The sequence below is a fragment of the Etheostoma cragini genome, chromosome 20 (assembly GCF_013103735.1).
Source record: "Etheostoma cragini isolate CJK2018 chromosome 20, CSU_Ecrag_1.0, whole genome shotgun sequence".
Classification (NCBI taxonomy): domain Eukaryota; kingdom Metazoa; phylum Chordata; class Actinopteri; order Perciformes; family Percidae; genus Etheostoma; species Etheostoma cragini.
The window spans coordinates 20,481,828-20,508,549 of NC_048426.1; the positions used below are offsets into that span (position 1 = coordinate 20,481,828).

Sequence of the window (26,722 nt, forward strand, 5' to 3'; positions counted from 1 at the left end):
ATAATAACCTCAGATGCTGGAATATCAGATCAGATCACTCTTTGATCCCTTCGCTTTATACAAAGTCATTTGGAGAGAAACTGAGCTAGTGTGAACAGATTTGCAGAACTACAGAATTAGTTTCATCAAAGATGAAAACTAAAATTGGAGTACCTTAGAAACTGTGTGTTTACAGGCTTGTGGTGATGCGCAATGTGCTATAGGTGCCAAAAATAATAAATGTTTGGTACTACCAATTTGTTTTGTTTTTCATGGTCAAAGAAATCGTGGCGGTGATTTCAATTCTAAGCAAAGAATCATTTTTGACGAGGTTGGCTTGCTACTTTTTTCTGATCTACAGAAGGCATTCAATCTAACATGCTCCTTTTTTATCTACCTTCAATTAAGATCAGCACTCATGGCATACAGTGTCCCATGGCAGAGGCCTTAGCCCATCCATCCTATCCGGAAGTTATTTGCTATGCAGCCAAAAAACTATGGTATGATATCAAGGTTTTATCAGTGCTTGGTGATATTTGGCCGCTTCGGTATCCTATTGAGAGGATCTTGGTACGCGATTGCCCAGGCATGAGTATTGATTTTGACTGGCATGATGTACTGTATGGTCGAACAATCCGGAAGTATCAAGCAATCCAGACTATCAGCAGATTCACTACAATTTCATTCATAGGACATTTCTCACCACTGTGAAAATTCACCACATGAAAATAATTAACAGTCCTTTTGCTTCAGCCCACTAAAAGGTCAAGGTACATATCTTCACATGATCTGGGATTGCTCTCCTGTTGACCAGTTCTTAAACAATACTGCATTCAAAATTTCTGCTTTAGTTAAAGTTACTGTACCCCTTACTATAAGTGTTTTGAGTCTGAATGATTTGTCAGCCTTTCAACTCCAAAAAATTAAAAAACGTGCTGTATTTGCTGGATTTACAGCAGCTAAGAAAATTATTGCAACCCGCTGGAAATTACCTCTTGACTTGTCTGTTTGTACACGGACCCTTTCCTTTTTGGATGTCATGTACATTAGTCATTCCCAAACTGTGGTCTGCCGACCACTACTGCTCTGTGAGTAGTACCACTCCAGCAGGTGGTTACTGGAAAGTAAAATTAAATATAAAAAAATATTTTTATAACCTTCATTTTACCAGTAAATTCCCATAATCCCAATTATAAATTTTGACTATATACAAGGGTTCTTATCACTGTATAGATACTAGTATAATAATAATAGTGAAACTCCATTGCTATGGAAATAAGCCTGGTTTTCAAATAAACCTGATTATGACCCTGGGTGCTTGAGTAAAATAAATAAATAAATAATGTGGCAGCCGTGCAGTAAACTTTCTCGCCGGAGCTGGGACGAAGTCGGGAAGCAGCCGTTCAGCAGTCAGTAAAAATACACACGTTGACTTTAATGGAAACCTAATGCCTTGGCAGCCATTCCAGAGTGGATCCACAGCCGTTCTGCAACTGGTAGAAATTGGGTTTTAGTTAGTGCTGTCAAACGGTTAAAATATTTAATTGCGATTAATACAATTAACGTTATAGTTACCTCGCAGTTAATTGCAGATATTTATCTATTCTAAATGTCCCTTGATTTCTATTTGTCCCAATATTTTTTCTCATTTTAATGATCTTATCAACATGAAAAAGTGGATCGCCTTGCCTTGTGCAAATGTTTTATTTTATTTTATTGAAAACAACACTGGCATATAGCCTACTGTAGTGTTCCATTTCACACATAACATACACACTTGGAGCATATAATCTCTCACACAATGTAACACTGATAAGAGGGGGAAAAAAATACTTTGACGAGGGGGCGGAGAATTGGCACCAGCTGTGTGCTTGGCCCTTAAGTGGTATTTCAGACTGGACAGGCTGCGATGATACCTCTGTTCACAACAACAAAACGCACAGATCACTTTGGCCTTGTCAACTTATAAAAAGTAAACTTTCCATTCAGAATCTTATTGTCATCCATTTCAGGATACAGCTTGCCATCCACTCAAAACGTAACGTTACTACTCTTTGGCTGGCTCGCAAGCCCAAACAAGCGTGTGTGGCGTGCCTGTTTTGTTTGTTTTGTGTATTGTTGCCGGTCCAGCTAGATCCGGTGTGGTGTGTGTAGTTTTTCTAACATTACTACAAAAACTACAAAGTTTGCAAGGCCAAAAAGAATGTTAATCTTGCAATAAATTGACACCGTCAAAATGGGTTTGCGTTAAACCTGTTAGTAACTCATTTAACTGACAGCACTAGTTTGAGTGCTAGTAGGCCTATTAAAAGGTGCAGATTAATTCAGGTAGGACTGTGAGTAGACATTTTATTATGTGTATTATGAGGTGGTCCGCAAAAATTCTTGATTACAAATAGTGGTCCACACACACAAAACGTTTTAAAACCCCTGGTGTACATGGAGCTTTCTACGGCTCACGTGACTGGAGAGCCGGGAAGGACTTTGGACACTTGGCTCGGCATTGCTTGAGATTCATGCTATAGACTTGTGCAACAGCCTTCACTTATTTTTACGCATGTGATTGGTCTCCTGTTGTATGTCTGTCAGTAGCTAATTTTCCATCATTAAGACAAGATATTGAAGAGTCATAGAATGAAATAATGCACCCGAGACATAATTGTGTCTTACACTAAGATAAAGGCCCCTTAACACCCTCTACAATGACACACTGGACTCACACTGGATCCTTACATTTAGTTTTATCATAATGACCTCCTTGTGTGTGCTTTACAAGGCTGGCACTCACACAAAAATTGTCGGTATCCATTTTCAACCTATTAAAATCCACCGCCCATTTGCAACCAATTATAAGAAATAAATCTTTTTTTTTGGTTGGTATGAAAGCGCTAAGGCAGAAGTCATAATATGTACATGTGCTTTTACAGCTGCCGGACAGGAGTGGGCAACAAAGATGCCAGAGGCCTATTTGAGTGCTTGGAGATAATGAACATATGTGAGAACAGCTCAAGTGGCAACTACTTGTGGGTAAGAAAACTCTCAGGAAGAGGAGGCCATAACGGCCATCTGTTTCTCTTCCAAATATGACCTGGTGTGAGAATATTAACAGAAATATCCTTAAACTGTGAGCAGTGACAGCTGTGCATTAAGTATGGTGGCGGAAGATCAACAACTTGTCAAAATTATTTCCCTAAAAACCTCTTAACTGAAGGTTTTGCCTGAAAATCCCATAGTCACAGACACTGTCTGTGCTGTGGATTGTGTGAGTGTGGATACAGGAGGTAAGCCGGTGTCGCATAAAAGCACAAGGGCGATGTGTCTCGGCTATCCATTTGTCACCAAAACACATTTTAAAACCAGTTCTGACACTGCTTTGCCTTAATGTGAGCCATTGTGTTTAAAGGTTTATACGGTTTTATCCATAAGTAGAAATTTCGGGGGGAAAAAATACTATCTTTCTAACTAAATAGGAATGGAAATATGAAAATATTTTTCTTATAACTTAAGTAAGTGTCAATATCTAACAAAGACACTGCACTATTATAGTTAGATATTGTCTTTGAAAACAAGAAAAAGACTAAAATAAGAAAAAATGAATATTAATTGCAAATGAAACAGGACATTGAAAAATACTGTAGGCAGGGAGGACCAAGTGTGCAAAAGATGTGAAATTGTTTGCGGATGCATGAATACAGTTTTTATTGTAGTTAGTAAAGTATTTCTTCTAAACAAATCTACACTAGGTGATTTCACAGATAAGTACTCTCGGCAATTCATGACACATGGCTACCTATCTCTTGCGAGTACTGACTTTTACAGAGGGTAATAAATGTTGTCTGACTTAGCCAAACTCCAGGTCACTACATTAAGCTATAAAAACCTAGGTCACCACATTAAGCTATAAAAACCTAACAACTATCCTGCTGTGGAATGGGAAAACACATAAAAAGACACAAGAGGATCTCTAATGAAATCATTCTAAATATCAAATCAGGAATAAAACTGTCATGGTTACTGGACAAAGCTCTTGTCCCGGTGTTTTATGTTTAATGAAGACCCCTATAAAACAAATTGGCAACAACTGTCACAACATTCGTTACTATTGTGAGGCTTGAGGTTTGTTGTATTGGAAGAACAGCATTCTTTTTCTGTCTTGTACTTAAAATGATTTTGACCCTTATGCTATGATGCAATAAAGTACTTTTCCGGTGGCATGCACCCCATGTGAAACTCAGAGTTTAAATCTCCCTTGCTAGTGGCTTTGTTTAGACAGAAATGTCTCAAAACTTATGATTTATTGATAGGTCTCTTCTACATTTTTTATATGGATAAAGGAGAATTCCGGTCGGTTCCAACATGTAGCTCTGTTTGTAAATTTGGAGTGCTGTCAGTAGAGAGAAAAACTAAAACCTGCGGTGCAGCCTAGACTGTGTTATCCTCGTGCTAGAGGTAGCACCCAACAGGCTTAAACAGGGCAAGTTTTAAACGTCTTTTTAGCTTCTTAACAAGTTTAAAATGTCATTACAAGTGCCTACCCATGTGCAGTGAATCCTTCTGAGTGAACACAGTGAATATGACTGCTGTAAATGTGGAAGAAATGCATGAAAGCTGTGTTAATTCAGATTTGTTTAGTTCCTGTGTTAAGACGGCAGTTGGAGAGCTTAGGGACCGTCTACAAAGTACAACACAGAAAATAAATAAAACCAAAATACGTAGGCTATCAATTTAATCATTTAGTAAGGTAGCATCTCCAAACTGAACTCAATTCAAACTTGTCTGCTAGTTGTACTACAGCACTTAATAAAAAATAAGCATATGCTTATTTTTTTAAACTTGTTTCTTTACCTTTTTGGTGTTGTAGTTTAGATGTACCAAAGCATTCCTTGAAGTATCAACACAGGAACTAAACAAAGCTGAATTAACACAACTTTCATGCATTTCTTCCACATTTACAGCCGTCAGATTCACTGTGTTCACTCGGAAGGAATCACTTCACATGGGTAGGCACTTGTAATGACATTTTCAACGTGTTTAGAAGCAAAAAACACACTTAAAACTTGCCCTGTTTAAGCCTTTTGGGTGCCAACAGAGCTACATGTTGAAATTGACCGGAATTCGCCTTTAAACTTGACATTGTACCACCTGAGAGACATAACACAAGCCGCCAAGAAGATGAGGGAACCAAACACACTATCTTCATCTCAGCATTTGCTTTGGTGCAAAATGTGCATCGCTGCAAAGGGGTTATGATTGTGATTAAGGTATTAATGTTTGCGCCTGAAATTTTCTCGTACTTTTGCCATTGGTTCAAAACTAGGCCACTGTTGCCTTTCCCAAATGTCACCTTCCTATACTCTTGTGTAAAACTTCTGCTGTTTGGAACATACAATACAACTTTGGGGAAATATGATTAGAGATTCTTAGATGAGACAGAATGACTATGAACACTGAGGGAAGGGTGGGAATAAAAGCCGTAGTACCTTGTGTAACCTCTCTGCGGAGAAGAAGGGGGAAAGATAAAGAGTGTGTGCATGAGAGGGAGAGGATTCTGGGGTATGCAAGCTTAGGATGACAATATATAACTCATCTGTGGATAGAATACAAAAACAGTGTGTGTGTACGTGTGTGTGCGTGTGTATGTGAGGTCTGTGTGTGTGTGTGTGTGTGTGTGTGTGTCAGAGAGCCCACTAGAACAATAATATATAGCACACTGTTTGAGATGTGGCTGTGTGTAATTATTTGCAGAATAATCTGATTTGAATGTAACATTTATATAATGTTTAATGTACTTTGATGAAATTTGGCATTCTTTTATTTTCCTAACAATTTTTTTGCCGTGTAATCACGACTGAGTTTTTTTATTTATTTTTATTCTCTTACTGTGCCAATTTTCCTGACAGGTTTAATCATTGGATGTTGACTAATGTGCAGATAATAGCAGGCTTAGAGAGGGAGAACGTATTAGTCAGTGAAAATATTGCTGCTGGTTTCTTCTCTGGAAGCAGGTATGAAAGGCAGCGGGAACGGTGTTGTGGCGGCCAGTACTATAACAAATCTCATTTACATTCAAAACAGCAAAATAGCAAAGCAGGCTACTGGGGAGCCAAAGAAAGAACAGAGACAGAGAATATGTCAAGAAATAAAAATGTCTCTGCTTAGATTCCCTCTTAGCCACTGTGCCTGAGCAATCACCCACAATGCAAAACATCCCTTGTTTTCTTTGTTTTGGCTGGGATGAAAACCTGCATAGTGTTTGGCTCTACTTGTTACAGGCCATTTAAATGAATACAAATGAGTAATAACTGCTCACTTAAAAAAAATTATCAATGAAATACTGATTAAATTAAAATTTTAAAATGCACCAATTTATCGCTATTTTATTGAAATCGCAATATGGAGTATGGCCATATCCAAATCGCGCAATATCGCAGGTGGGACCCCATATCTTTTTAAGGAAAAATATGCGTCAAACCATTCTGAATGAAGTCTTGTGGTGCTGCAGAGCCTACAAATCCTACAGACTGAATAAAACATCTTTGTTTAGAAGAAGAAGTAATCGAAATTAAATCATTTCCTTGTATCATGCAGCCCTAGTACCATTCTATACTTTTAATGGTCATTTCAGGCGTTGTATTCTTTTGACTTGAACAATGAGGGATTGAGATTTTATGCAACAGCATATTAAGACAGTGACAAGAGTGATGTCCGTTAAATTAAGTGGTCATTGTTGGTCAATTTTGCCTATAAATGAAATTAGTATATATTACTATAAAACCAATGTAGACAAAACATAACAAAAACAATGACAATTTTCAGCAATTAACTTCAATTTGCAGAAGGCCTAAAATGCAAATAATGCCGACCTTACACCAAAGGACTTGTCAAGTGATTCCACTGCCGCAGACTAATTTCCAATATCGGAATCAAATTATGAGGGGAGAGTCTTGCTGGAGTCGGCGCGTCCCATCTCAATCATTTGGAGTAAGCTAGTCATAAAACTCAGTCTGAGTCAGTCTTTTTCCCGTCTTGACGCTCTGACAAAATCAAACAAGTTTGAAATTATTGTAAGTTTTAAGTCTTCGTAGTGAAGTTAAATCACATGAACACTGTCAACAACCAATGGGTGCGTTCACTCAAGCCCCAAACAGGAAGCAGCAAAATCCTACAGCCGGTGTTTTAAGCTAAACGCAAAAGATGCAGATATTCAACCCTAACCCAAAAGAAAATCTTCAGACTTTCCGTTAAGTTACCAGCTAACGCTATAAAATAATAATAATGTATTCTTTATTAATCTCGCAAGGAGGAATTACAATTGTTGTTATTACACACTCAGTCAGTGTGTGTGGAATGGTCAGTACCTATACATACACTAATGGAGAGATGTCAGAGTGAGGGGACCAGGAGGTGAACCAGCTACCAGCCCTCTGCCATGCTTTGGTCTGTATGGAGAATTGAACCAGAAACCTCTGGTTCCCAACCCAACTCCCTACTGACTTATATAATGCCACCCCTAGTAGTAGACTTGTGTGACTCTGCAAAATCCCCGGTCTTGACATATTATGAGTCTTTAACGTTAGATGTGAGATGATTGTCTTTAGATGTGAGATGGTGTCAGACTTCAGTCTTTTTAAAGTCTGTTCAAAGTCGACTAGTGTGTGGTAAGCATAAATCACATCTGGATCCAAAACCTTTTTTCCAGAATTCTCAACGTCAGCTCACTATGTGTAGGTTGAATGGACTACATGCTGTCTGATCATTTGAAGTATATCGCACAGACAATCCATTTTTCAAATTACTGAACAATAAAGTCATCTCAGTTTTGGTGGAGGGAAAAATCTGTCCAAAAAGCAGAAAAACTGAATTCTTAACTGCCTACATCTTTTCTCCAAATATCCCCAGCAATTGCAGCCCTCTTACTGGCAGAGCTCCCAGATCCAGTGCTATTAGGATGCCATCAGCCCTGGTTCTGTGGCAACCACGGTCTGAGCTGGGGGTCAGCTCTTGGCAAACACTAAGTGTAGGACTGGAGGAGTTGTAAAGGCCTGCCGGGGATGTATGCACTACTTTGCCAATGACAAGGCCCTGTAGTGACCCATCTCTTTTACTCTAGTTCAGCTTCACTCATTAAAGGACCCACAAAACATGGCTGTATGAGACTCTGTGGGCTGGATAAAAAGAATTTTAACTGTGTGGTATCAGAAAAAAATGAGGACACTGAGAAAATATAAAGTCACACTTGGATTGTTGCACAACAAAATTAGATAATCCTATGGTAATCCATGATTACAGTAGCATTAAAACTAAAGAACTACAGTTTCGGTGAGTTGGCAGTGGAGATGATACCTAATTATTTATTTTATGTCTCAGTAATTTGTTTAGAAGCTACTGGTTATAAGCTGGCTAAGATGAAACCAAGCAGCATGAGAGGAAAAGCTCCTTAAAAATAAGGTAAGTGGTTCATATTGTAGCCTCATGAAGGTGGCTGATTTCCCTTCTTCATTAAAATCCTTAAACCGTGAGGTTGAACAGCTTGTTGAGACTATGCTTATAACTCAAGTGATAAAACACTCTTCTGCTGAGGGGCCCCTTTTGGTGCTGCACTGGAAAGCCCCTCTTCCTCTGAACTATCAAACTGTACTTGACCACTTAGTGTCAAATCACACACAACCGTTCATTGGAGATTTGTTGCACAAATGTCTATGTCTAAGCATTTGTCCCTATTCAAATAAACATGGAAAATCTGTATATAGTACGGCTCCTTTGTGATAAACATCTTTTGGTCCTTTACTCTTGAATGTGCCTAATCTCTTACAATCCATTATAATCGGAACCGGAGCCAGAGCTGGTTATTAACGCCTGTTGATGCCAGTTCTGAGAGAGACCAGATTTAAAACAGAATCCTGGGCCCCTGAGAAAGGGCAGTACCTGCCATGAAAAATGATCGTTTGTTGTTCTATTACATAAGGGACCACCTAAGAATGAAAGGAAATCTGAAAATACCAGTTAACCTTTTCACCAGTTAGAATCTCTGATACAACCCTCACACAAATACACACATACACACCAGCCAAACAGCCATGTCTGTTTGTCAATCAGGTCTTATTATATAGGCCTTAGTTTGGACCAATCAACTGTAGCTAACCCAGGAGGCCACAAACTAAGCATTCTAAGCAGGTTATCCTTCTTCTGGCCTCTTCCTGCACACATATTTTCATTCTGACAATTATCAGCCTCAACGTTAAACAGCTAATAGCCATTAAACAGTAAGAATGCAAGTCTGTTTTGATTGTTGATGTTGTTGCTAAAGCACCCAAAGAGACATTTGCTTAAACCAGGCCTATCATGCACAATTTACACAGACCTGGTGTAAACTGCTAAAAATATGAATCCCTTCTGTTCTCCTGCTACAGCATACATCTATAATATCGTTCTGAGAGCACTTTTCATTTTTCTTTTTTCATGTTTAAAGAAAGCTGCCACTTTATCTACTGATTTAATCTCATGTTAAAATTTGAATGCCTTAAGAAATCATGATTTTTTTATGTGTATTATTTTTACTTTGATTATTCATATGCTATTGGACTAAATGTCAGTATAACAGATGGGAAAATTAGGTTCTCCTGTTCCTTCAAACTTCTAACAAAACCACTTCACGACCCGTCGCTCTTTTTCTATCTGGATGTGATATATCCTTGTGCTTCAGGCCGGACCTCTAACTTGCGCAGGTGTTTGGTGTGTGTGTGTGTGTGTGTGTGTGTGTGTGTGTGTGTGTGTGTGTGTGCGTGCGGTCTCCCTCTCTCTAGTCTTTCCTCTCTGGGATATTAATACTAAAACCTAGTCTGTTTGGGTGAATTCCATCAGGCCTATAAAAAAAGAGACGGTTCCAAAATGAAAATGAAAAGGCAATGAAACCAAAGTTGTGGATAGACAGGTGGACTGAAGCCGGGTGGTGAGACGTAGAAGCCTGTTGAAACGCTCCGAGTCATGGGACCGTGCTGGTAACTGGACTATTGATAAAAACAGATTTTCCACAACTTTTTAACAGGTTGAAAAGTTTATTAGAAATGCCTTTCGTCCGTTCAGATTCCCGACAAATGTGTCATTATGGCCAATGTGAACTAAGACCGGTTTACGGAGGAGTGAAGTGAGTGCAGCAGCTCTTCAGAGCCGAACCCGTGCCCGCTGCGCCAAAGAGCAAACCTCCATACATGTGCACCCACTCACACCAACTAAGGCAACGGGCTGTTAAGTGTTTAACCGAGGATCCGTGGACTGCATGCATGGGAATGTATTACAATATATATCTGAATATATTTATAATTTGCTAAAAGGGTAAAAAAAAGGCGCCCAATCTAGCGAGAAAGTTGCTAGAATTAAAAAACTTAAAGAAATTATTTAATAAACTTAAATAATTAGGTTAGTGGCAAGAATCATATTTTTTACCTACAGGGATTATAGCTGCTTCAATTAGAAATTAAAATGCAGCTGTGCTTTTTGTCTCCAGCCAACTGTCTCCATTGTGTGGGACAACTTCAATCTTGACCATGACATTAACAATGAAGTCTTCTAATTTTCCATGTACATCAGTGGCGGCTGGTAACTTACAACATTTGGGAGGATTGGAGGAAAACCAACCCCCAGCGTTTAGTTATTTTACACAAGTTGGCTACTTATCTCACCCTTTTTGTGTTCAACTGAATATTAATCAAATGAGTATGCTTTGGTGTATTGGTGCATTCACAAAAAAATGGCTTAAAAGATTCCTTATAAACAATCACTACAGGCCCTGGTGTCTGTGTTTGTGTGTGTGTGTGTGTGTGTGTGTGTGTGTGTGTGTGTGTGTGTGTGTGTGTGTGCGTGTGCGTGCGTGCATGTGTGTGTGACAACTTAAGATGCCCTTCCGTGTGCACACAAAATTACTGTGGAGATATACACAGATCAACACCACACATACTCCATGCATACACACATCTCGCAGCTCTCCCTCTTAACTTTTCTAGTCTCTCTTTCACCACTGACTGAGACACTCGAGATGCTGACATTCACTGTGAGAGCCAACACTGTTTGATAAGTCAAGTCCTTCGCTGCCTGTGTTCAGAGGTCCTAAATATGCTTTGCTCATTAAAAAAACTGTATGATAAAATCTGAGGTATTGGTTTAAGGGGAAGCGTAATAACCCTAAATTTCTTCTTGCAAAGTGGAAAGAAGACAGATTCTCCTCACTCTACTAGAACTTTAAGCAGTAAAATTTGACATGATGGTTCACTGTGCGACAGACTTTAAACAGAGCCATAATATCCTTCAGTTCAAAAATAGATTAAAGAAATCATTACTTGACTAATACAGAAAAGAAAAGACAGAAACATAGGAACGGAAATGTAATGTAAAGGTATTGTTGCATATTGTTGTATATTGTTGTAAGTTATTGGAAGAGCTGAAAGATTGTATGCTGTATTTGCATATCTATTTACTTTGTAATAAGATGATTTTGTGAAATAGGGACAGGACCAAATAAACTAATTTCTTCCGCCTGTTCTTCATTGAACTAATCTTTTTATAAAAATATTTATTATTTTTTGTTGTTGTTAAATTCTGATTGTTTGTGTTTCATTTAGTGGTTTTAATTTTGTTTTTCTTCTTGCAACACTGTTGATTGTTCAAGATAATGAAATGAAAAAATTAAATGAAATAATAAATGGGTTCAACTAGTTGGACGTGTTCTCTTAAAAGTAAGGTTCAAATTAATGAACCAAAGGTTTGGGCTTGCTCTTCCATGCTTGGGCCCTAATAATAATAATAATAATAATAAGCATAATAAGCATAATTTTTTAGTCTTTCAAAAGAACTTGTAGAGAATTAAGCACGAAGAGTCACTGACAATTGACTCAAAGACTGTTTTGTGCTTGGACAATTCCATCCGATGTGACGCAACATTAACGCAACGGAGCAGTTTCAGGGGTTTCAAAGCGAGCGCTCCCTCAGTGACTGGTGGCTGCTGTGGAGCTTCAGCTCAGACGCTTGTCCTGGAGTTAATCAGAAACTTCTTGATTGAGGATTGGGTAAAGAGCAACTAAACAGCGTTTCTTTGGGCATGCCATATTTATTGATCCAGTTTTCCCATTACTAATGTTACTGTAAGAACCAATGATGAATGAATGGTTATGTATGGCTGTTTTGGCATTTTCCAAATTGTGACTGGTTACATCACATACTTGTGGTAGGGACATTTTTGTTTCATTTGAATATGGCGCCTGTCTCTGCTTCAACCTTCAAGTCATTTTAACACAAAGTTTTACTAAAAATGAATTACCTGTTACCGGTTACCCTGTACTAAATGTGTCCTGACTGATGAAATGTCCTGACTACTGAATTGGGCAAACATGTCAAAACACAGGAGTAAAATTCTTAGACAAGGGCACGGGTTGGCAATTAGTAAGCCGATTGATTCCTCCCATGTCCGCGGGTGGCTCTTCTTGCTTTTGTTACTGCCCCCTCTTTTTATGATATGAGCATCCTCCCTTTGGAGTATAAATGTGGAGAGTTTGGCTGAGCCAGTCTCAAAACAACAGAGATAGCGTGGGTGGATGACAGCCTCTGACTACAAATGAAAGCACACGAACACTCTAATCCATCATCATGTAATGAGCACGTCCCTGCTATGCTCCCTTAAGAAGACACCCCAATCGCATAAACACCCGCACACAAACGCACATTCACTCCCACACACAGACAGCAAGAAAACAAAAGAGATGCATAAAGCATGTCATTCATATGATTCCAATGCCCTTAAGATATTACACACACAAGCAACATGAAACATGTCCGTGGCAGTGTGCAGAGAGTTACTTTTTGTATTCTGAACATTAAACATAAAAATCAAAGAACAGCCATACTAATAAAAGCTGGCCACACGTACAGGGTGCAATTTTTTCCCAGTTTCTGCAAAACAATTCCTGTTAATTGCCATAGATGCTTTCAAAGAACAAAACTGAGATATTCCAGATTGTAGTCTCGCTTAACAGATGTACATTGCTAGAATAAAGCCTGAAAATAAAGCCTGAGGGACAATGGGGGCTTAGCGCCACCCAGGACAGTTATGATTATTTTAAAGAAATACAAACAAGTTAGAGCATTTCTTCCCCTATACCAGAATGGATAGGCAGTGTAGCCAGAGTATCTTCTGATAGGTCTGGCTATACAAAACTATCCAGATTGTAACTTAGAGGATAAACCTTTGAACTAAGTATTGTCCAGTGGTTGGTCTGCCATGGACCGACATCTGAAGTATGCAATTTTTGCAAAGCATACACAAAAAAAAAGGCAAAATGACGGGAGCACAGACCTGGTGAGGTTGATTCTGCTTAATGTTTTCCATCTCGACCTCTAATGGAAAACACATTTAAACTGGTTTGGAAACAGAGTGTTCATGATAAAGCTCTTGGGTGGCAGGCAAGTGTGCATGTATATAGGACTCAGTGAACCGGACCAGGATGCCCAGAAATCCCGTAAGACAAAGCTAGTGCTAAGAGAAACGTTAAGTGGATAGTTATGACTATCACAATTGAATGCACAGGGACATCGACTTGCTGCTTTCTTATTCTCTTTAAACAAATCAATCAGGGTTTTTCAAAGTCTTCTAGTGTAATGTATGTATGAAACAAGTGCTTACCCTGTGATGTGTGGCAGTGTGTCAGTTGAGAAGAGGGAAAGTGGCGGTTTGTCCCGCTCTATGAGCCATATGGTGTATTGCCCACTTTGCTTGGGGTGGAGGAACACAGCCATGTCCAGACCACAGGGACCCTGGCCCCCCCACAGCCAAGGACTCAGCACCCAGGGGCCGCCAAAGGCTGAGCCGTTCACCCAGAGGAACTGACCTGAGGGAGAGACAAACAAAGAACTGTCTAACACAGAGCAGTGACACAGACAACGTTTACTAGGAAGAAACATAGAAGGTCACTGGGTTAGAAACTTCTGGATCATGCTAAATGCAGAGATGTATTGAGAAAGCTTGAAAATGACCATAAGTTAAAATCTCATGATCATGACATGCTGTAACAGTATGGACAGAATCCAGATGAGTGATGGGAGGCAATGGCTGAGAGTAGCACTTGATGAAATAAAGCTGCTTTTATAAGAGGAGTCAATAACATCCCTTGCGCACACAAAAGGAAAGAGGGGGCAGTGGGTGGAAAATCAAAGCATCTTTTTCTGACTTTCAAGTGTGTGTGTGTGTGTGTGTGTGTGTGTGTGTGTGTGTGTGTGTGTGTGTGTGTGTGTGTGTGTGTGTGTGTGTGTGTGTGTGTGTGTGTGTGTGTGTGTGTGTGTGTGTGTGTGTGTGTGTGTGTGTGTGTGTGTGTGTGTGTGTGACGGGAAAAAATCTCAATGTTAAAGGAAGAAAATCCATGATAAGTATGCTCAGTTAAAAAAGTAGTGCTGCTGAGGGGAAGCTAATATATCAAATATTCTGCAGAGTAATTGCTGAAAGAATCTACAATCAGATATAAAAAGGGTGATACATAACTCTATATGAAAAAAAACATCACTAGAGGATTCATTGTAGACATGGGCAGGATACATTTTTACTACCTCCTTTTATCCTTCCCTGATATTGAACTCTAAAAACTGGTGAATTTGGAGGCCTTCAAATTGGTGTGCTCCAGTTAAGCCTCATTTGCACTCCTTTCCACATTTGAACAGTTTCTACACAAAGGGTCCAGACCATTTGGCAAGGACAGTCCGAGTGCTTACAACAAGTTTGCCGGCAATGTGGACTGCAAGCATTAACTACACCCACAGCAGCAATTTGATGTAAAGACCTTAAGACTCAGTCTGGAAGAGCTTTGGCCCTGACGGCCGAAAACTATTAACTCTTGTTTCCTAGTCCAAATAAGATGAAGAAATACCTGCTTGGAAGCAATTATCAGCAGTGTACAAATTATAACGGCAACTGCAGAGAAAAGACTGCAATTCCATTAGATTTCTGCCTCAGCTTCACCTGTTAATTCTGCTGCCTAACAGAGCTTGATGCCCTCATTTACTGCACCACAAGGCCTTGTTCAACTGACTGTCTTTCCCAATCTGCATGGTGCAACATGATCATTGGTTGGGGGTTTAGGCAGTTTAGACAAAAATGATCACTCAACAGCTTCTTTGAAATCAGCTTTGTATTCAAAAATGGAATGGAAATGCATGTTGTGGATGACACCTGTCTTTATGTTTAGTTTCTTTGAGTATTGTCTTTAATGACAACCTGTGGGGATCCAGTGTAGGTAAGCACATTCAATAATCTATTCTATATCAGGACTTCAAACTATGAAAATCAAAACTTTCCTAAAAACTATTCATAATGGAAAATCTCTTTACTAAAATTGACTGGAAGACTCTGTCTCTGACAGTCTTGTAATCCACACCAGCAATTCTACTCTCTTTGCCTGCTTTGCTACAGTTAATGGACTCCGTTGGAGGCAATTTCTCATTTATCTGTGAAGTTTAGACTTCATCAACAGTGTTTATAAAATGACACTTGATTATTGCCCCTTCGAAGAAGCAGGTAATCCCAAAGAAAGGAAAGTATACGAAACATTTCAATCCAAAGTGATGGTCGGCTCCTGTATCATTGAATCAAGCTTGTAAACACTTTTCTCGCTCTGTGTGTGGTTACAGATTCAATCAACTGAGGCTCTTGTTGATAGCATACCAAATCAGGGCAACTGTGAGAGCAGAATTCCCTCAGATAATACAAATGCCCTAAGAGAAGGTGAAAAAACAAACTTGAAATTGTATTTTCTGCCAAATCCCCTTTTAACATTAAGCATTTACCCTAGGCCAGCACAAGCTTTTTCAGGTCCCGACAATTTGCCTGCCTCACGTTTTTTAATCCAACCTATTCATTGGCACAACATAGCGACAGCTTCCACTGCACAGAGATGGTGTAAAAGAAGGATAGCAGCCTTCTTGTGATAGTGTGTTGTTGTTGTTGTTTTTCTGTAAAAGGATGTTCTCCCACAGCAAATTTCCACTTTAAACCTGCAATAATGTTAGCATTATATGAACTTGTTAGCAAACAGTTGCGTATTTACACATCCAGCAGTTACAGAGCATCATTAGCATACATCACGTTTCTGGTCTCCTGATGAATGCAAGTCCAATAATTACTCTCTTTTAGCTCGGTTTTTGGACTCTACCAACTCTTGAGGGGATTTTTGCAGCCAAATGCACCCCTATGTTTATATCTAATCTAGTCTCCAACTGTGTCTGTCTATTGTTTGCTGCTGGGAGTTTTCCAGAACTTTTTTCTCTGAAAACAACACTAAGCAGGAAGAGTAAACCAGAACAGTGAAGTGGTGGGACTTTTTGAATATTAAATGTAAAAGGTTCAGTAAATAAATAGAAAAGGAGGTAGCTTGTATGCTACAGACAACAGCTACAAGGCAAGGTGTTTTTGTTTTTGTAATAAGCACCTCTCACTGGAACACCAATCATGTGATAAGCAATTAAATAAGTACAAGCAAATTGTGCATAATTACTAAATAATATTGGCTTATGTCAAAGAAGAAAAATGGCACTAATCTGAATAACTTAATAACACCAGACAATGTTTACCGACGTGTTAATGCTGTGAATGCAACCCACTCTCAGCTACTTGTCAGTGATGAAGGAAAGAAACCATGACATGGAACATTGCATAAAAGATTTGATTCATATGGGTCATGTCACATGCTTTTATTGTTTGTTGTGCTTTGTTTTAAAAATGGAATACTGTATTGTGAGAATTGATTGCGATAGAGGCAGAGGGAGAAGGTGAGTAGCTTGACCAAAAGTAGCAGATCAGGAGCTTATGAAGAATCCCTTACACTGACTATTACGCAAGCAATGATTATTTTAAAAAATACAACGTATTTTTTACTGCACAACAAACACACTGCAGCCTCATAATTCCATTTTAAGTAATATATCATGTTGGAACCCAGAGGAAATTCCAACATGAATGGCCTTATGTATTACATTGAAGGTGTACACCATGATGTCAATTTGAGTAGGTAATACAATTGACATTATGGTGTACACCTAAAAGAGTACACAGTAATATAGTAATAAGAAAATATTACTATTACAAGTGTTCAACTCTAACAAATCAGCAACGATGGGACTTGTCCTTGTGGCACAAGAGTGAATAGTATTTATGATTGCAGTGGTTACCTTGAAGGTAAATAATAAGTAAATGCTGGCGTAATGGTCAGTATGCGGGACTCTTTCTAAGCTCCTAATGTGGTCAATTAAATGTGTATTCAGACTTCAGACACATTTAACTGTACAGCGCTGCATAGAGAAAAGCTTTGGTAACCACTGTAGTCATAAATACTATTCACAGGTCCCATGGCTGCTGATTCATTCCAAGGTTTGTTTATCTAATTTTCACGTAGCATTACAAACTGAACTGACATTGTCGCCATGAAAATGACATGCAGACCTGAATGTGTGCGGAGAAATGTCAAGATGTGGCTTCTTTTTTTCAATACAGGTTGGAATCCGTGTAAATGCTCCATTGTTTATCTTTATGCATATTTAGCAGTGCAGATGAAGCACTGAGGATTACAACTCTCTTTAATGGCTCTGCCTTCCTTTCACCTGTGTGCAAACATTTGTAACAGTATTTTCTATACTATATTACTGTTTACTCTTCAATGCTTACCTAATCAAATTGACATCATGGTGCTCACCTTCAATCTAATACATAAGGTGATTTACGATGAAATTTCCTCAGGGTTCCAACATGATATATTACTTAGAGGCTGCAGTTTATTTTGTTGTGCACTAGTTAGTCCCAGGAACTCTGCCAAATGTGCCAATCATGTTCATTTTTGTTGTTTCCACCAGTTTTAAACAATTTACTTCTGCTTTTTGTTGTCAGCAACAGAACACCCGGAAGATCTGATGTTTCTGTGGCCTCCCTGAGCACTGAACTCGATGTCAACAGCAACATGACCACAGAGCAGGAGAGTGGGGGGCACCAAGCACCAAAGTTCAGCAGGGTGCTCGCAGGAAAAAAAAAAAAAAAAAGAGTTGTACAGCACTCTGGAGCAAGTGTATAAGGAGGGCACTAGTCCACCACCTCAACCGAGAAAAAAAAAACATGTTGTAATACTAAAATGTCAGCACTCCAGAAACAAACGGATAAGAAAATTACTGAGCATAGTATCGTAGCAGCAAACCTTAAAATCTGAATGTCTTGTTCTTAATATCCAACAATGATTCTGCACAAGTTGGTTGTACTGTAGTTATGACTTGTTTTGAAAAGATTTGTATTTAAAGTCAATCAAAATGTATTTATATTGCACTTTACAACTACCAGCAGGTATCCAAAGTGCTTAACAAAATAAGTTAAATCACAACATACAGTAGAAAGAGTGAACATAGAAAATAGTCAAATCAGAAAAGGTTACAAAGAAACAAAAGAATTAAATTGTCACACCACTGCTACGTATCAAAAGCAAGACTGAACAGGTATGTCTGGACCTAAAAAGAGCAACATCTGTAACAGTACGCATATCAGGGGGTAACTTGACTGAAGCGTTTACTGAGACCACTTAGCAGCATGATTGTTGTGTGTGAGGTTTGCTATTTTGCGATGTCTGTGTTCCACTATTACTCCCTGTTTACACTTACTGTATTTTAGACAGTAGTATTTAATCAGATGTCTGAATGGCTATGTTTGCAGTTGTGATCCCATTATTAAAGTCCAAGAAGTCAGTATCTGGTTTAATGACTAGTCAATTAGACTGAAAATGAAAAGCACAATTTAAACCTTCACTACTTCACATGTCAGACAGGCCGCTGTCCTCTAATAATTATTCTGGTTAAAATTAACCAAACATTCTACCTCAATTTCTTGGCTTTGGTTCTCATAATTCCATCCCTGGTTATAAAGAGCAGCTGTTTAGCACTTTAGCATGTGCAGTAGTTGTTTTGTTTTTATTAAACACTAACTTTAAAATAACCAAGTATATAAAGGCATCCAGATTATATTAAAAACATTTAAATAAGTTTGTAGTTTTTGAAGCAATGCTCATGGTAACTTGATGAAAAAATGTTTTATTGCAATAGTAACTATATCCAATGAAGATATAATTTGATAGCAGAAAATAAATTCTTCAACCAGATGCTGTAATAGACATGATGACATAATGATATGGAACTCCTCTTTAAAGGCGCAGGTGACAATATAAACAGTTGGAAGTATAACATTTCCTTTTGTCATGGTATGATGTGAACTAATAAAGACATTACTACTGCCTTTGACTTAGGGTTACTGCCTTTGGTTTTCAGTGTTTTGAACAACATATGAATACATCTGACATATTTCTGTGTTAGAAATATAAATTATTTGACTCTTACCATCAAAGACACAAATCTTTGAGGCAGTTAAATAATACTTTAATAGACAATACTAATCCAACCTCCAACCACTAAAATATGTTATTAAAATTCTTAGGTTGATGATGCCTGGAGCAGCTTGAAATCAGTTGGAGTACAATTCATTAATCACTCCCGTTGAAAACAAAGCAAACAAATCAAAAGAACTGTTGGACCATGGTTTTTATCCTTTAAATGCATCTTTAGAATGCAGTAATTTTGTCTCTGTCAGAAGATTTAACAATACATTTTTAAGCCAAATTTATTCTCAGTATTTAAGGATCCTATTGTTATGAATTAATTAAACCTCAAACGCTGTCCTACTGTGCTGCCAAACTAATTTTGCACTGTTGGTGCAAAGTGCCTAGAGATGATAGTGTATTTAATACATTAAATTAAAGCATTAAATTCCCCAAAGTGTGCTATATTGACCAAGAAAGCAACAATCTCCTGCTTGTGGAGCCGTGGCGGCAGGGCCTACATGTACCAGGATGAATTGCAGGCAAGCTACTGATAATCAGCCACTGAGGAATTTATTGCTTCAATTGACAACATTTACCATAGACACTGATTGGTCATCACCTTAAAAGTGAAAATTGCTCTTCTAAGTGAATGATCTGTAGTTTATTACAGTTTAAAATGTAAAATCTATATTGTCAGTGTCACTTATTTAATATCTACTTACAGATACAATTTTAAAACGCTCTTACGACAAAATAATCATGCAGTCTGGAGAAAGTGGTAGCTACTGTCTCTCAACCATGCATGCATCGGTCTAATCCTAATACATGGGAACTACAGTGGGCAGAATAATAGGGACACATAACAAAAGAGGTTGACAAAGAAACTATTTCGCCAACAGCAAAGATAGACGATTTGGACCCTAACTGAAGTTAGTAATGTGGGTGGATTTTGTTGTAGTTGAAAAATCAGGATTATTACCTAAATCTGAAAGGGTTTTCATTGTTCTTCAGTAGAAAAGAGTTCCCAATAAAAAAAACTGTCCAAAGCCAGGACTAGCAGTTGTTTTGCAAATACAAAATGTAATTTTTGCAACGCATCAATATATAATAACTTTTGTAATGATTCAGGGACTTAATAGAAAGCTGTGAATTTTACTGTCTGCAGTGGGCTTCTGCTGATGTTTCTATCAACGCGGACCAGAGAGACGGAGAGGCAGATTGACCCAGGGACGTAGAGTTCAGACAGCGGACGGTAAACACTATGTTATGTTGCCAGCACCAAGGAAAGTAAACAAGCAAGTCAACAGAGAGCCTTAGCAGTGATTTAAAGAGGTTTAGTGGTGACTTCAGCCTGAGGGACAATGTGTCTGGGCCCAGCAAGCTGACTGATTAACTGGCCTTGTTTATAGATAGAGCTTATAGAAACGCTGCCAAAGGGTCTCTCCCAAATGAGAGAATGACGCCATGGGCCATCCGCTGGGCTGCCAGTCACTGCTTAGCTGTGTTCATTTGCAAAAGGTGCACAGGAGAAGTAAACAGAAATACAGATTGTAGATAATTGAAAGTGGATGATTGTGTCATTTCAGTTTTTCACTTGCATATACAGTATATTGACCACTGTCAAAAGCTAATACTGTCACTACTAATACCGCAGGTTTGCCTCACCTTAAGTCATCTGCTTCCACTGTTTTGTAAAATCCAAAGTTTGTTGCATTAAAACTTCTTTTCATTTGAAACATACTGTGTGTATTTACTAACAATTGCATGTTGTAGCCAAACGTGTTAATTGGGATGTCTGTTTTTTAACAATATGTTCACATTATATTCTCGCAGAACTAAATTCTTGATACAAAAAATCTTGGGATATTATAAAATTACAAATTCTACTAAAAGGTAAAGCCAGTGGTGGTGCAGCAGTGGTGCTAACAGTTGAAAATAAATGTCTGGCGATGCCATGTGCACGTGTCTAAAGACTAAAGTACAGGGTCCTTTGTAAATCTGAACCAAGGGCTGCAGCACAGACCTTTCACACAGCCATGTGCAGGCTCCCACTGAGCTCTACTAATTGTGGCTGCTTAGAAATGAACGCCAAACTTATTATTCTAATACCCGGCGATACTTTCTTTTCTGGTCTGAGCCGACAACCATCCCTGTAACAAGCCCACTCCTCCAGCTTCTATGCTTTTGACTACATCTGGGCTAAATTGTAACACTGCCTGTTACGATTCATAAACACTAAATTAATAACGTAATAACTCTACTAACTAGTGTTAGTAATCAGAGAACCTGCATTGTCCATCACAAATAAAAAATAAATTTGTCTAAACGTGGCTCATTGGTTAAAAAAACAACAACTCAGATTGCTGTTGTTTTACCTTTGGACAACACAGAAACGCACACAAACTCACAACAAAATCAAACACTGAAAAATGTGAGTGTTGTTTAAAAAAAACAACAACAATAAAATAAAGCCCGACTATTAACCCTAAGTGCTTTGTGTCAATAGTCTATTATTGCTGATTACACAAATAAAAATCATTAATAGCAATTTCGACAACACTTACTACTAATGACCTACCCTTACATAAAAGTAAGGTTGTCTAAATGAAGTAGCTATTAAGAGTAAATTTGATTCTTTTTTTTTTCCTTTCAGTAGACCTAATTCAACTCAACAAACATCAATTGTTTTTTTTTAAACACTGTTAAACTAAAAAATGCCTATCAACTTCAAGTCAAGTCAAAATATTCCTACATATCTTATTTTATAAGCTCAGACTTATCATGAATTAAACTACTACTATAAGCCCAGACCACTAAACGGAAGGGTTCATTTGGCAAGCTAACCATGGCTAAGCATCAGCAACTACACTTAATATGAATAACATTATTGGTAACATTTCCAGGTTTCAAATGGCCTTGTCAAAGATATTTCCCTGTCCCATCATTGCATTGTTTTGATTATGTAAAGTTGGCATTTTAGAGCTGCAGGAGGCCTCCCTTTCAGTGTCAAGATTATTGTTACTTTATGGGTCTGCCATGCACTCTCGGCCATGTCAGAGCATTTCTGTAAAGTGAGCTATGATAGAAAGTCAAAAAGTAAACATTTCATTTCAGCACGAAGGTTATCAAAGCACAAAGAGTATAACCTCACAGAGAACTTGGAACAAAGTTTGAAAGTATGAATCAAATAGTAGGGCCAAAAACACTCATTAAAAAGGAATGCACATAAAGACGCACAAACTGACTGGACACTGAAAAAAGAGAAAAAGAAACTTGAGAGGAATGTTGAGGGTGTGGGCGGGCTCGGTTTGTGCAAGTTACTGTCTTGCCTGACAAGCAGGCTCAAGATCCAACAGCTGAGGGAAAAATATACTTAAAAAAACTGGGACACGTACTTCCTTTGTAGTCGAGACAAAAAGGAATGAATACATAAATTAGTAGATCCTCTGAGCGGAAAAAGCACCCAAGTGTTCATAAAAAAAAAAAAAATGAACCTCTCGGCAACAGATATCAACCAAGTGAAACTAGTAATCATGAAGTCTGTGGGAAGGTAGATAAGATAGCTTGTTGATTACTCCCCAAGCGAATGCCGATAGTATCTCCTGGAGTGAATTCCTTAAGGCCAAGATATCATCTGATTATGGAACATTTGAGTCAGATGGTTCTAATAATTCCATGAAGAACTTTTGCCATTTGTCTTTTACCCTTTTATTTCTTATCCCTCTTTCCACTTTTCTTCTGTTTCCATAGAAACAGGAGGAAAGTCTCTAATGTGCATGTGTACGTGCTATTGTGCAAAAAAACGTGTGGTCTGCATATTGTGTGCATGTTAAATTAATTAACCCAAATTAGAATGAATGTGTTTTTGTTTGCATGAGCATGCCACAGTTCTACCTGAAGGCAGTGTTGTTACTCAGTGTTGGTTTATGGCATTTCTCGATTAATGGTACCTGCTCGACTAGGCCGCAGTGTTCCATCCTCCTTTTTCATTGCAGATTAGTACCGCCTCATAAGTGAGGCGAGCTGTTGCTGGTTGTCATAGCAGGTAACTGCCGTGACCTAACGTGACACACACACAGAACGTCAAATGTGTGCTGCTTTGATCATTGGCATGTCGCCACAGCCAGAAGACAAATTTTGTTTTAAAAGAAGCTGGAGGCAGCAAAAAAAAAAAAAAACACTGGCTAAACTATTTAAACGTGGCGGGTTTAGCAGGTACCAGGTACTTTTTTTTGTAATGGAAAATCCAAAAAGGCAAGTCAAGTCGAGTCAAGTAGATAGCATGCAGTGGAAAAACTCCATTAGAGTTTGTGTTATGGTCTAGGATGGCTGACAAGGGCCTGGCTATAGACTGAGGGCCAGCCAGCCAGCCAGCAGCCTCTTGGCTATGTGAGAGGAGCTGATGTATCACAATCCACTGGGGAAAGTCAATACTTCCTTTTCCTGCCAACGTCTCCTGCCTGGCCTGGGAAGTCCCAAAGCCTATTTTAACAAGAGGCCTGGAAGCAGCACCCAGGGCCACAGCCAAGAACCACACACGGGCAGGCCAGGTAGAGTATCTGTGCGCTTGCATTGCAGCAGGCTGTAAAGACTCTGCTCAAATAATTAAATCTGTGTCTACTACCTGTGTGCTTGGGTGGAGATATGCAATGCAATGAGATCAGAAGAAAAGGAAGCTTAATTGACAATGTATAATGACAAACAAAAAAAAGGTGTTCAATACTTTAAAATATATGACCTGTCTGTTGTCGAATTAAATTTGAAGTCTAATAAAAATTCAATGGCAGAGGGGAAACAAAATAGCTAAAGTGTGTAACTATATTACCAGTAGTGTTCTACAGAAGTTTGTCTTGTTTGTATAATGCTAATTAGAAAACTAACTTGGGAGAAATAAGCATTCTTCCACACATCTGTGCACAGTAGTGGCACGTTTTCAGTGTTAGAAGCTGTAGTCATTTTAAAGTCATGAATATTGACCGAACATGCTGAATATTGTAGGTGGTATACTGGTATATAAAAGAAGAGATATGATTAGGATTTCTCTCCCGGCTTTTGATGTAAAAAAAAGGTGGCTGTTATGGATTGCAAAAGACCAAAACATACGGTATATTCACATTAACTGAATTATTTCTCTGTTAACAGCATTATCAGCCGGACCGATATATCCGCGGACCGATATTAGGCATTTTCCAAACTACAAGTACCTGCATTCATAATTGCCAATAAATAAATATATTTAAGAAATAAAATTAAAACGGACAAAACACCTTCAACCATGTTTTGAGTGTTGGCGTTGCATAGTTTGTATACTTTAAGTTTTATATCTTAAGTTTGTATTTTATACATTCTTTAGTCTGCCGGCTCGGCCACCAACTGGCTTCAGTATCCAAGGAAACTAAAGAGTGCAAACAGGTAAGTTTACATGTCATTAGAACTAATCAGCAGTTGTTGTTCCATATGTAAACTGAGAAAGTTAAAGGAAAGGAAGCTAAGTAAACAAAGCAGCAGCCTTATGATACTGGACTGCAAGTGCAACCTTTCACAGTAAAACAGCTGCAGGCTGGCCAAGAATCCACTACATCTTGTTAACCCTCTACTGGTTAAAACATTGTTGCCAGGAGTGGGAGTGAGCAAATCAACAGTGATACATTCAAGCAGTCACTCCGTGACACATCTTAATTATTTTTTTGTCACACTTAATGTTTTGATATTAAAGGAGTAACTAGCATTCAGTGCTGCCAGGGCAGTGCAACTCAAAGGATTATGCCAGTTGCTGGATTTTCACCAAATGTTTACAGTTTTCTTCATGCTCCATTAGAGACTTGTTTACAGTATCAGCTGAACACATTATGACCTGAAATCTGATAGTGATGCTCAAAATTCAATTCAATTTCATTTAAAGTATCAACTCATGACAAGAGTTACCTTGAGACACTTTACAGATAGAGTAGGTTTAGACCTCATTCTGTAATTTACAAGGACCCAACAGTTCTAGTAGTTCCCTCCAGAGCAAGCAAGAGTGGCGAGAAAAAAAACTCCCTTTTAGGAAGAAACCTTGGACAGACCCAGGCTCTTGGTAGGCGGTGTCTGACGGGCCGGTTGGGGTTGAAATGAAGAGTGGCAATAACAGTCGCAGGACATGTAAATAGTGTGGTACCACGGCGACAACTGGAACCTGACTCCCAGAGCTAATATAGCTAAGCATTTTAGCTGAGAACAGTGACACTACATGGCCAATAAGCAACACATTTGCAATAATAAATTCTTCCTTACCATGACTAAGCTTTTGGAAATGTTTTGTAAATATCCATTTAGAACATTCTAACAAAGACAAAATGAGGTTGGAATAATGGTGGTGGCTTTGTTCCTTTTGACTTTCACTCGCAAAACAAAAGAAAGGACAAAGCAGAATGACCTCTGAACAAATGTTGCCATTGTCTATTGTTTTGATGAGTCAGTTTACTAGACTTCATTATGAAAATGTGATTTCATTTTGTCCATGACAAGCCCAGTTACTATTGTAAACAATGAGTTAGTTCCTGTTGAGGTCGTTGTGATTCAACACATTGCGAATCGGCACATTGTGATTCCACATTAGTTTCCCTTGATATTAGCCTCGTATTTACTGTAAGTAGAAACATGTTTCCTACCACTCCTGCTTGTAAGGCTGTCAATGCTTTGACTACACAGCTCACAGTTTGAAGAAAGCCCACCAACACCATAGCAGGGGGTGTCACACGCTGATACCATGCACACTACTGAAGGCCCTTGCTTCTGCTTAGATACACTGACGGGACTCCAGTAATTTAAAGCTATTCCCCCCACGGAACAATATCATTCAGTCATGCTCAACAAGTCCTTCTGTTTATTATCAGATGGCAGCCAACACATGGGCTAGCATGCTGAGAGAGGTATATGGGTTTGTGGCATAAATGAGCAGACACACAATAACACAATGAACAATTATCCCGTGATTTACACTCAGTTTCTTGGACCCAAACACATACATCAGACTTACAGGAGGCGTACACACTCTGCTTGTGGTCACATCTTCAACTCTTTGGAGTGGCCGATTGGTTGAGAGGTCACCAACTGTGCTTGTGTTTGAACACATAGATTTTGGTGATGTCCTCTAGGGATGCAGTGACTCTATTATTTAAGGACTGGACCACACATATGTACAGTATACAAACACATTCCCAATCGTGAAAATTCAGTGAGACAGCCCTCATTACAAATTTAGGCCTCTATAAATTACTCAAATACATTGACTTTAAAATGTTTATACACCCATTTGTGCATGCATAAGACTCAAAGCACCCAAACAGACAGACAGACCGATGGACACACACACACACACAGCTAAA

The 26,722-nt window shown here is 38.6% G+C and overlaps 1 protein-coding gene across 1 annotated transcript in view; it reads right to left on the reverse strand.

Moving 5' to 3' along the window:
• alk (ALK receptor tyrosine kinase) overlaps positions 1–26,722 on the reverse strand; it is a 305,956-nt gene that overhangs the window by 111,671 nt on the left and 167,563 nt on the right. The window contains exon 4 of the mRNA XM_034857394.1: positions 13,649–13,853. Within this exon, the coding sequence (XP_034713285.1) occupies positions 13,649–13,853 (205 nt within the window). The remainder of the gene's footprint in view (positions 1–13,648; positions 13,854–26,722) is intronic.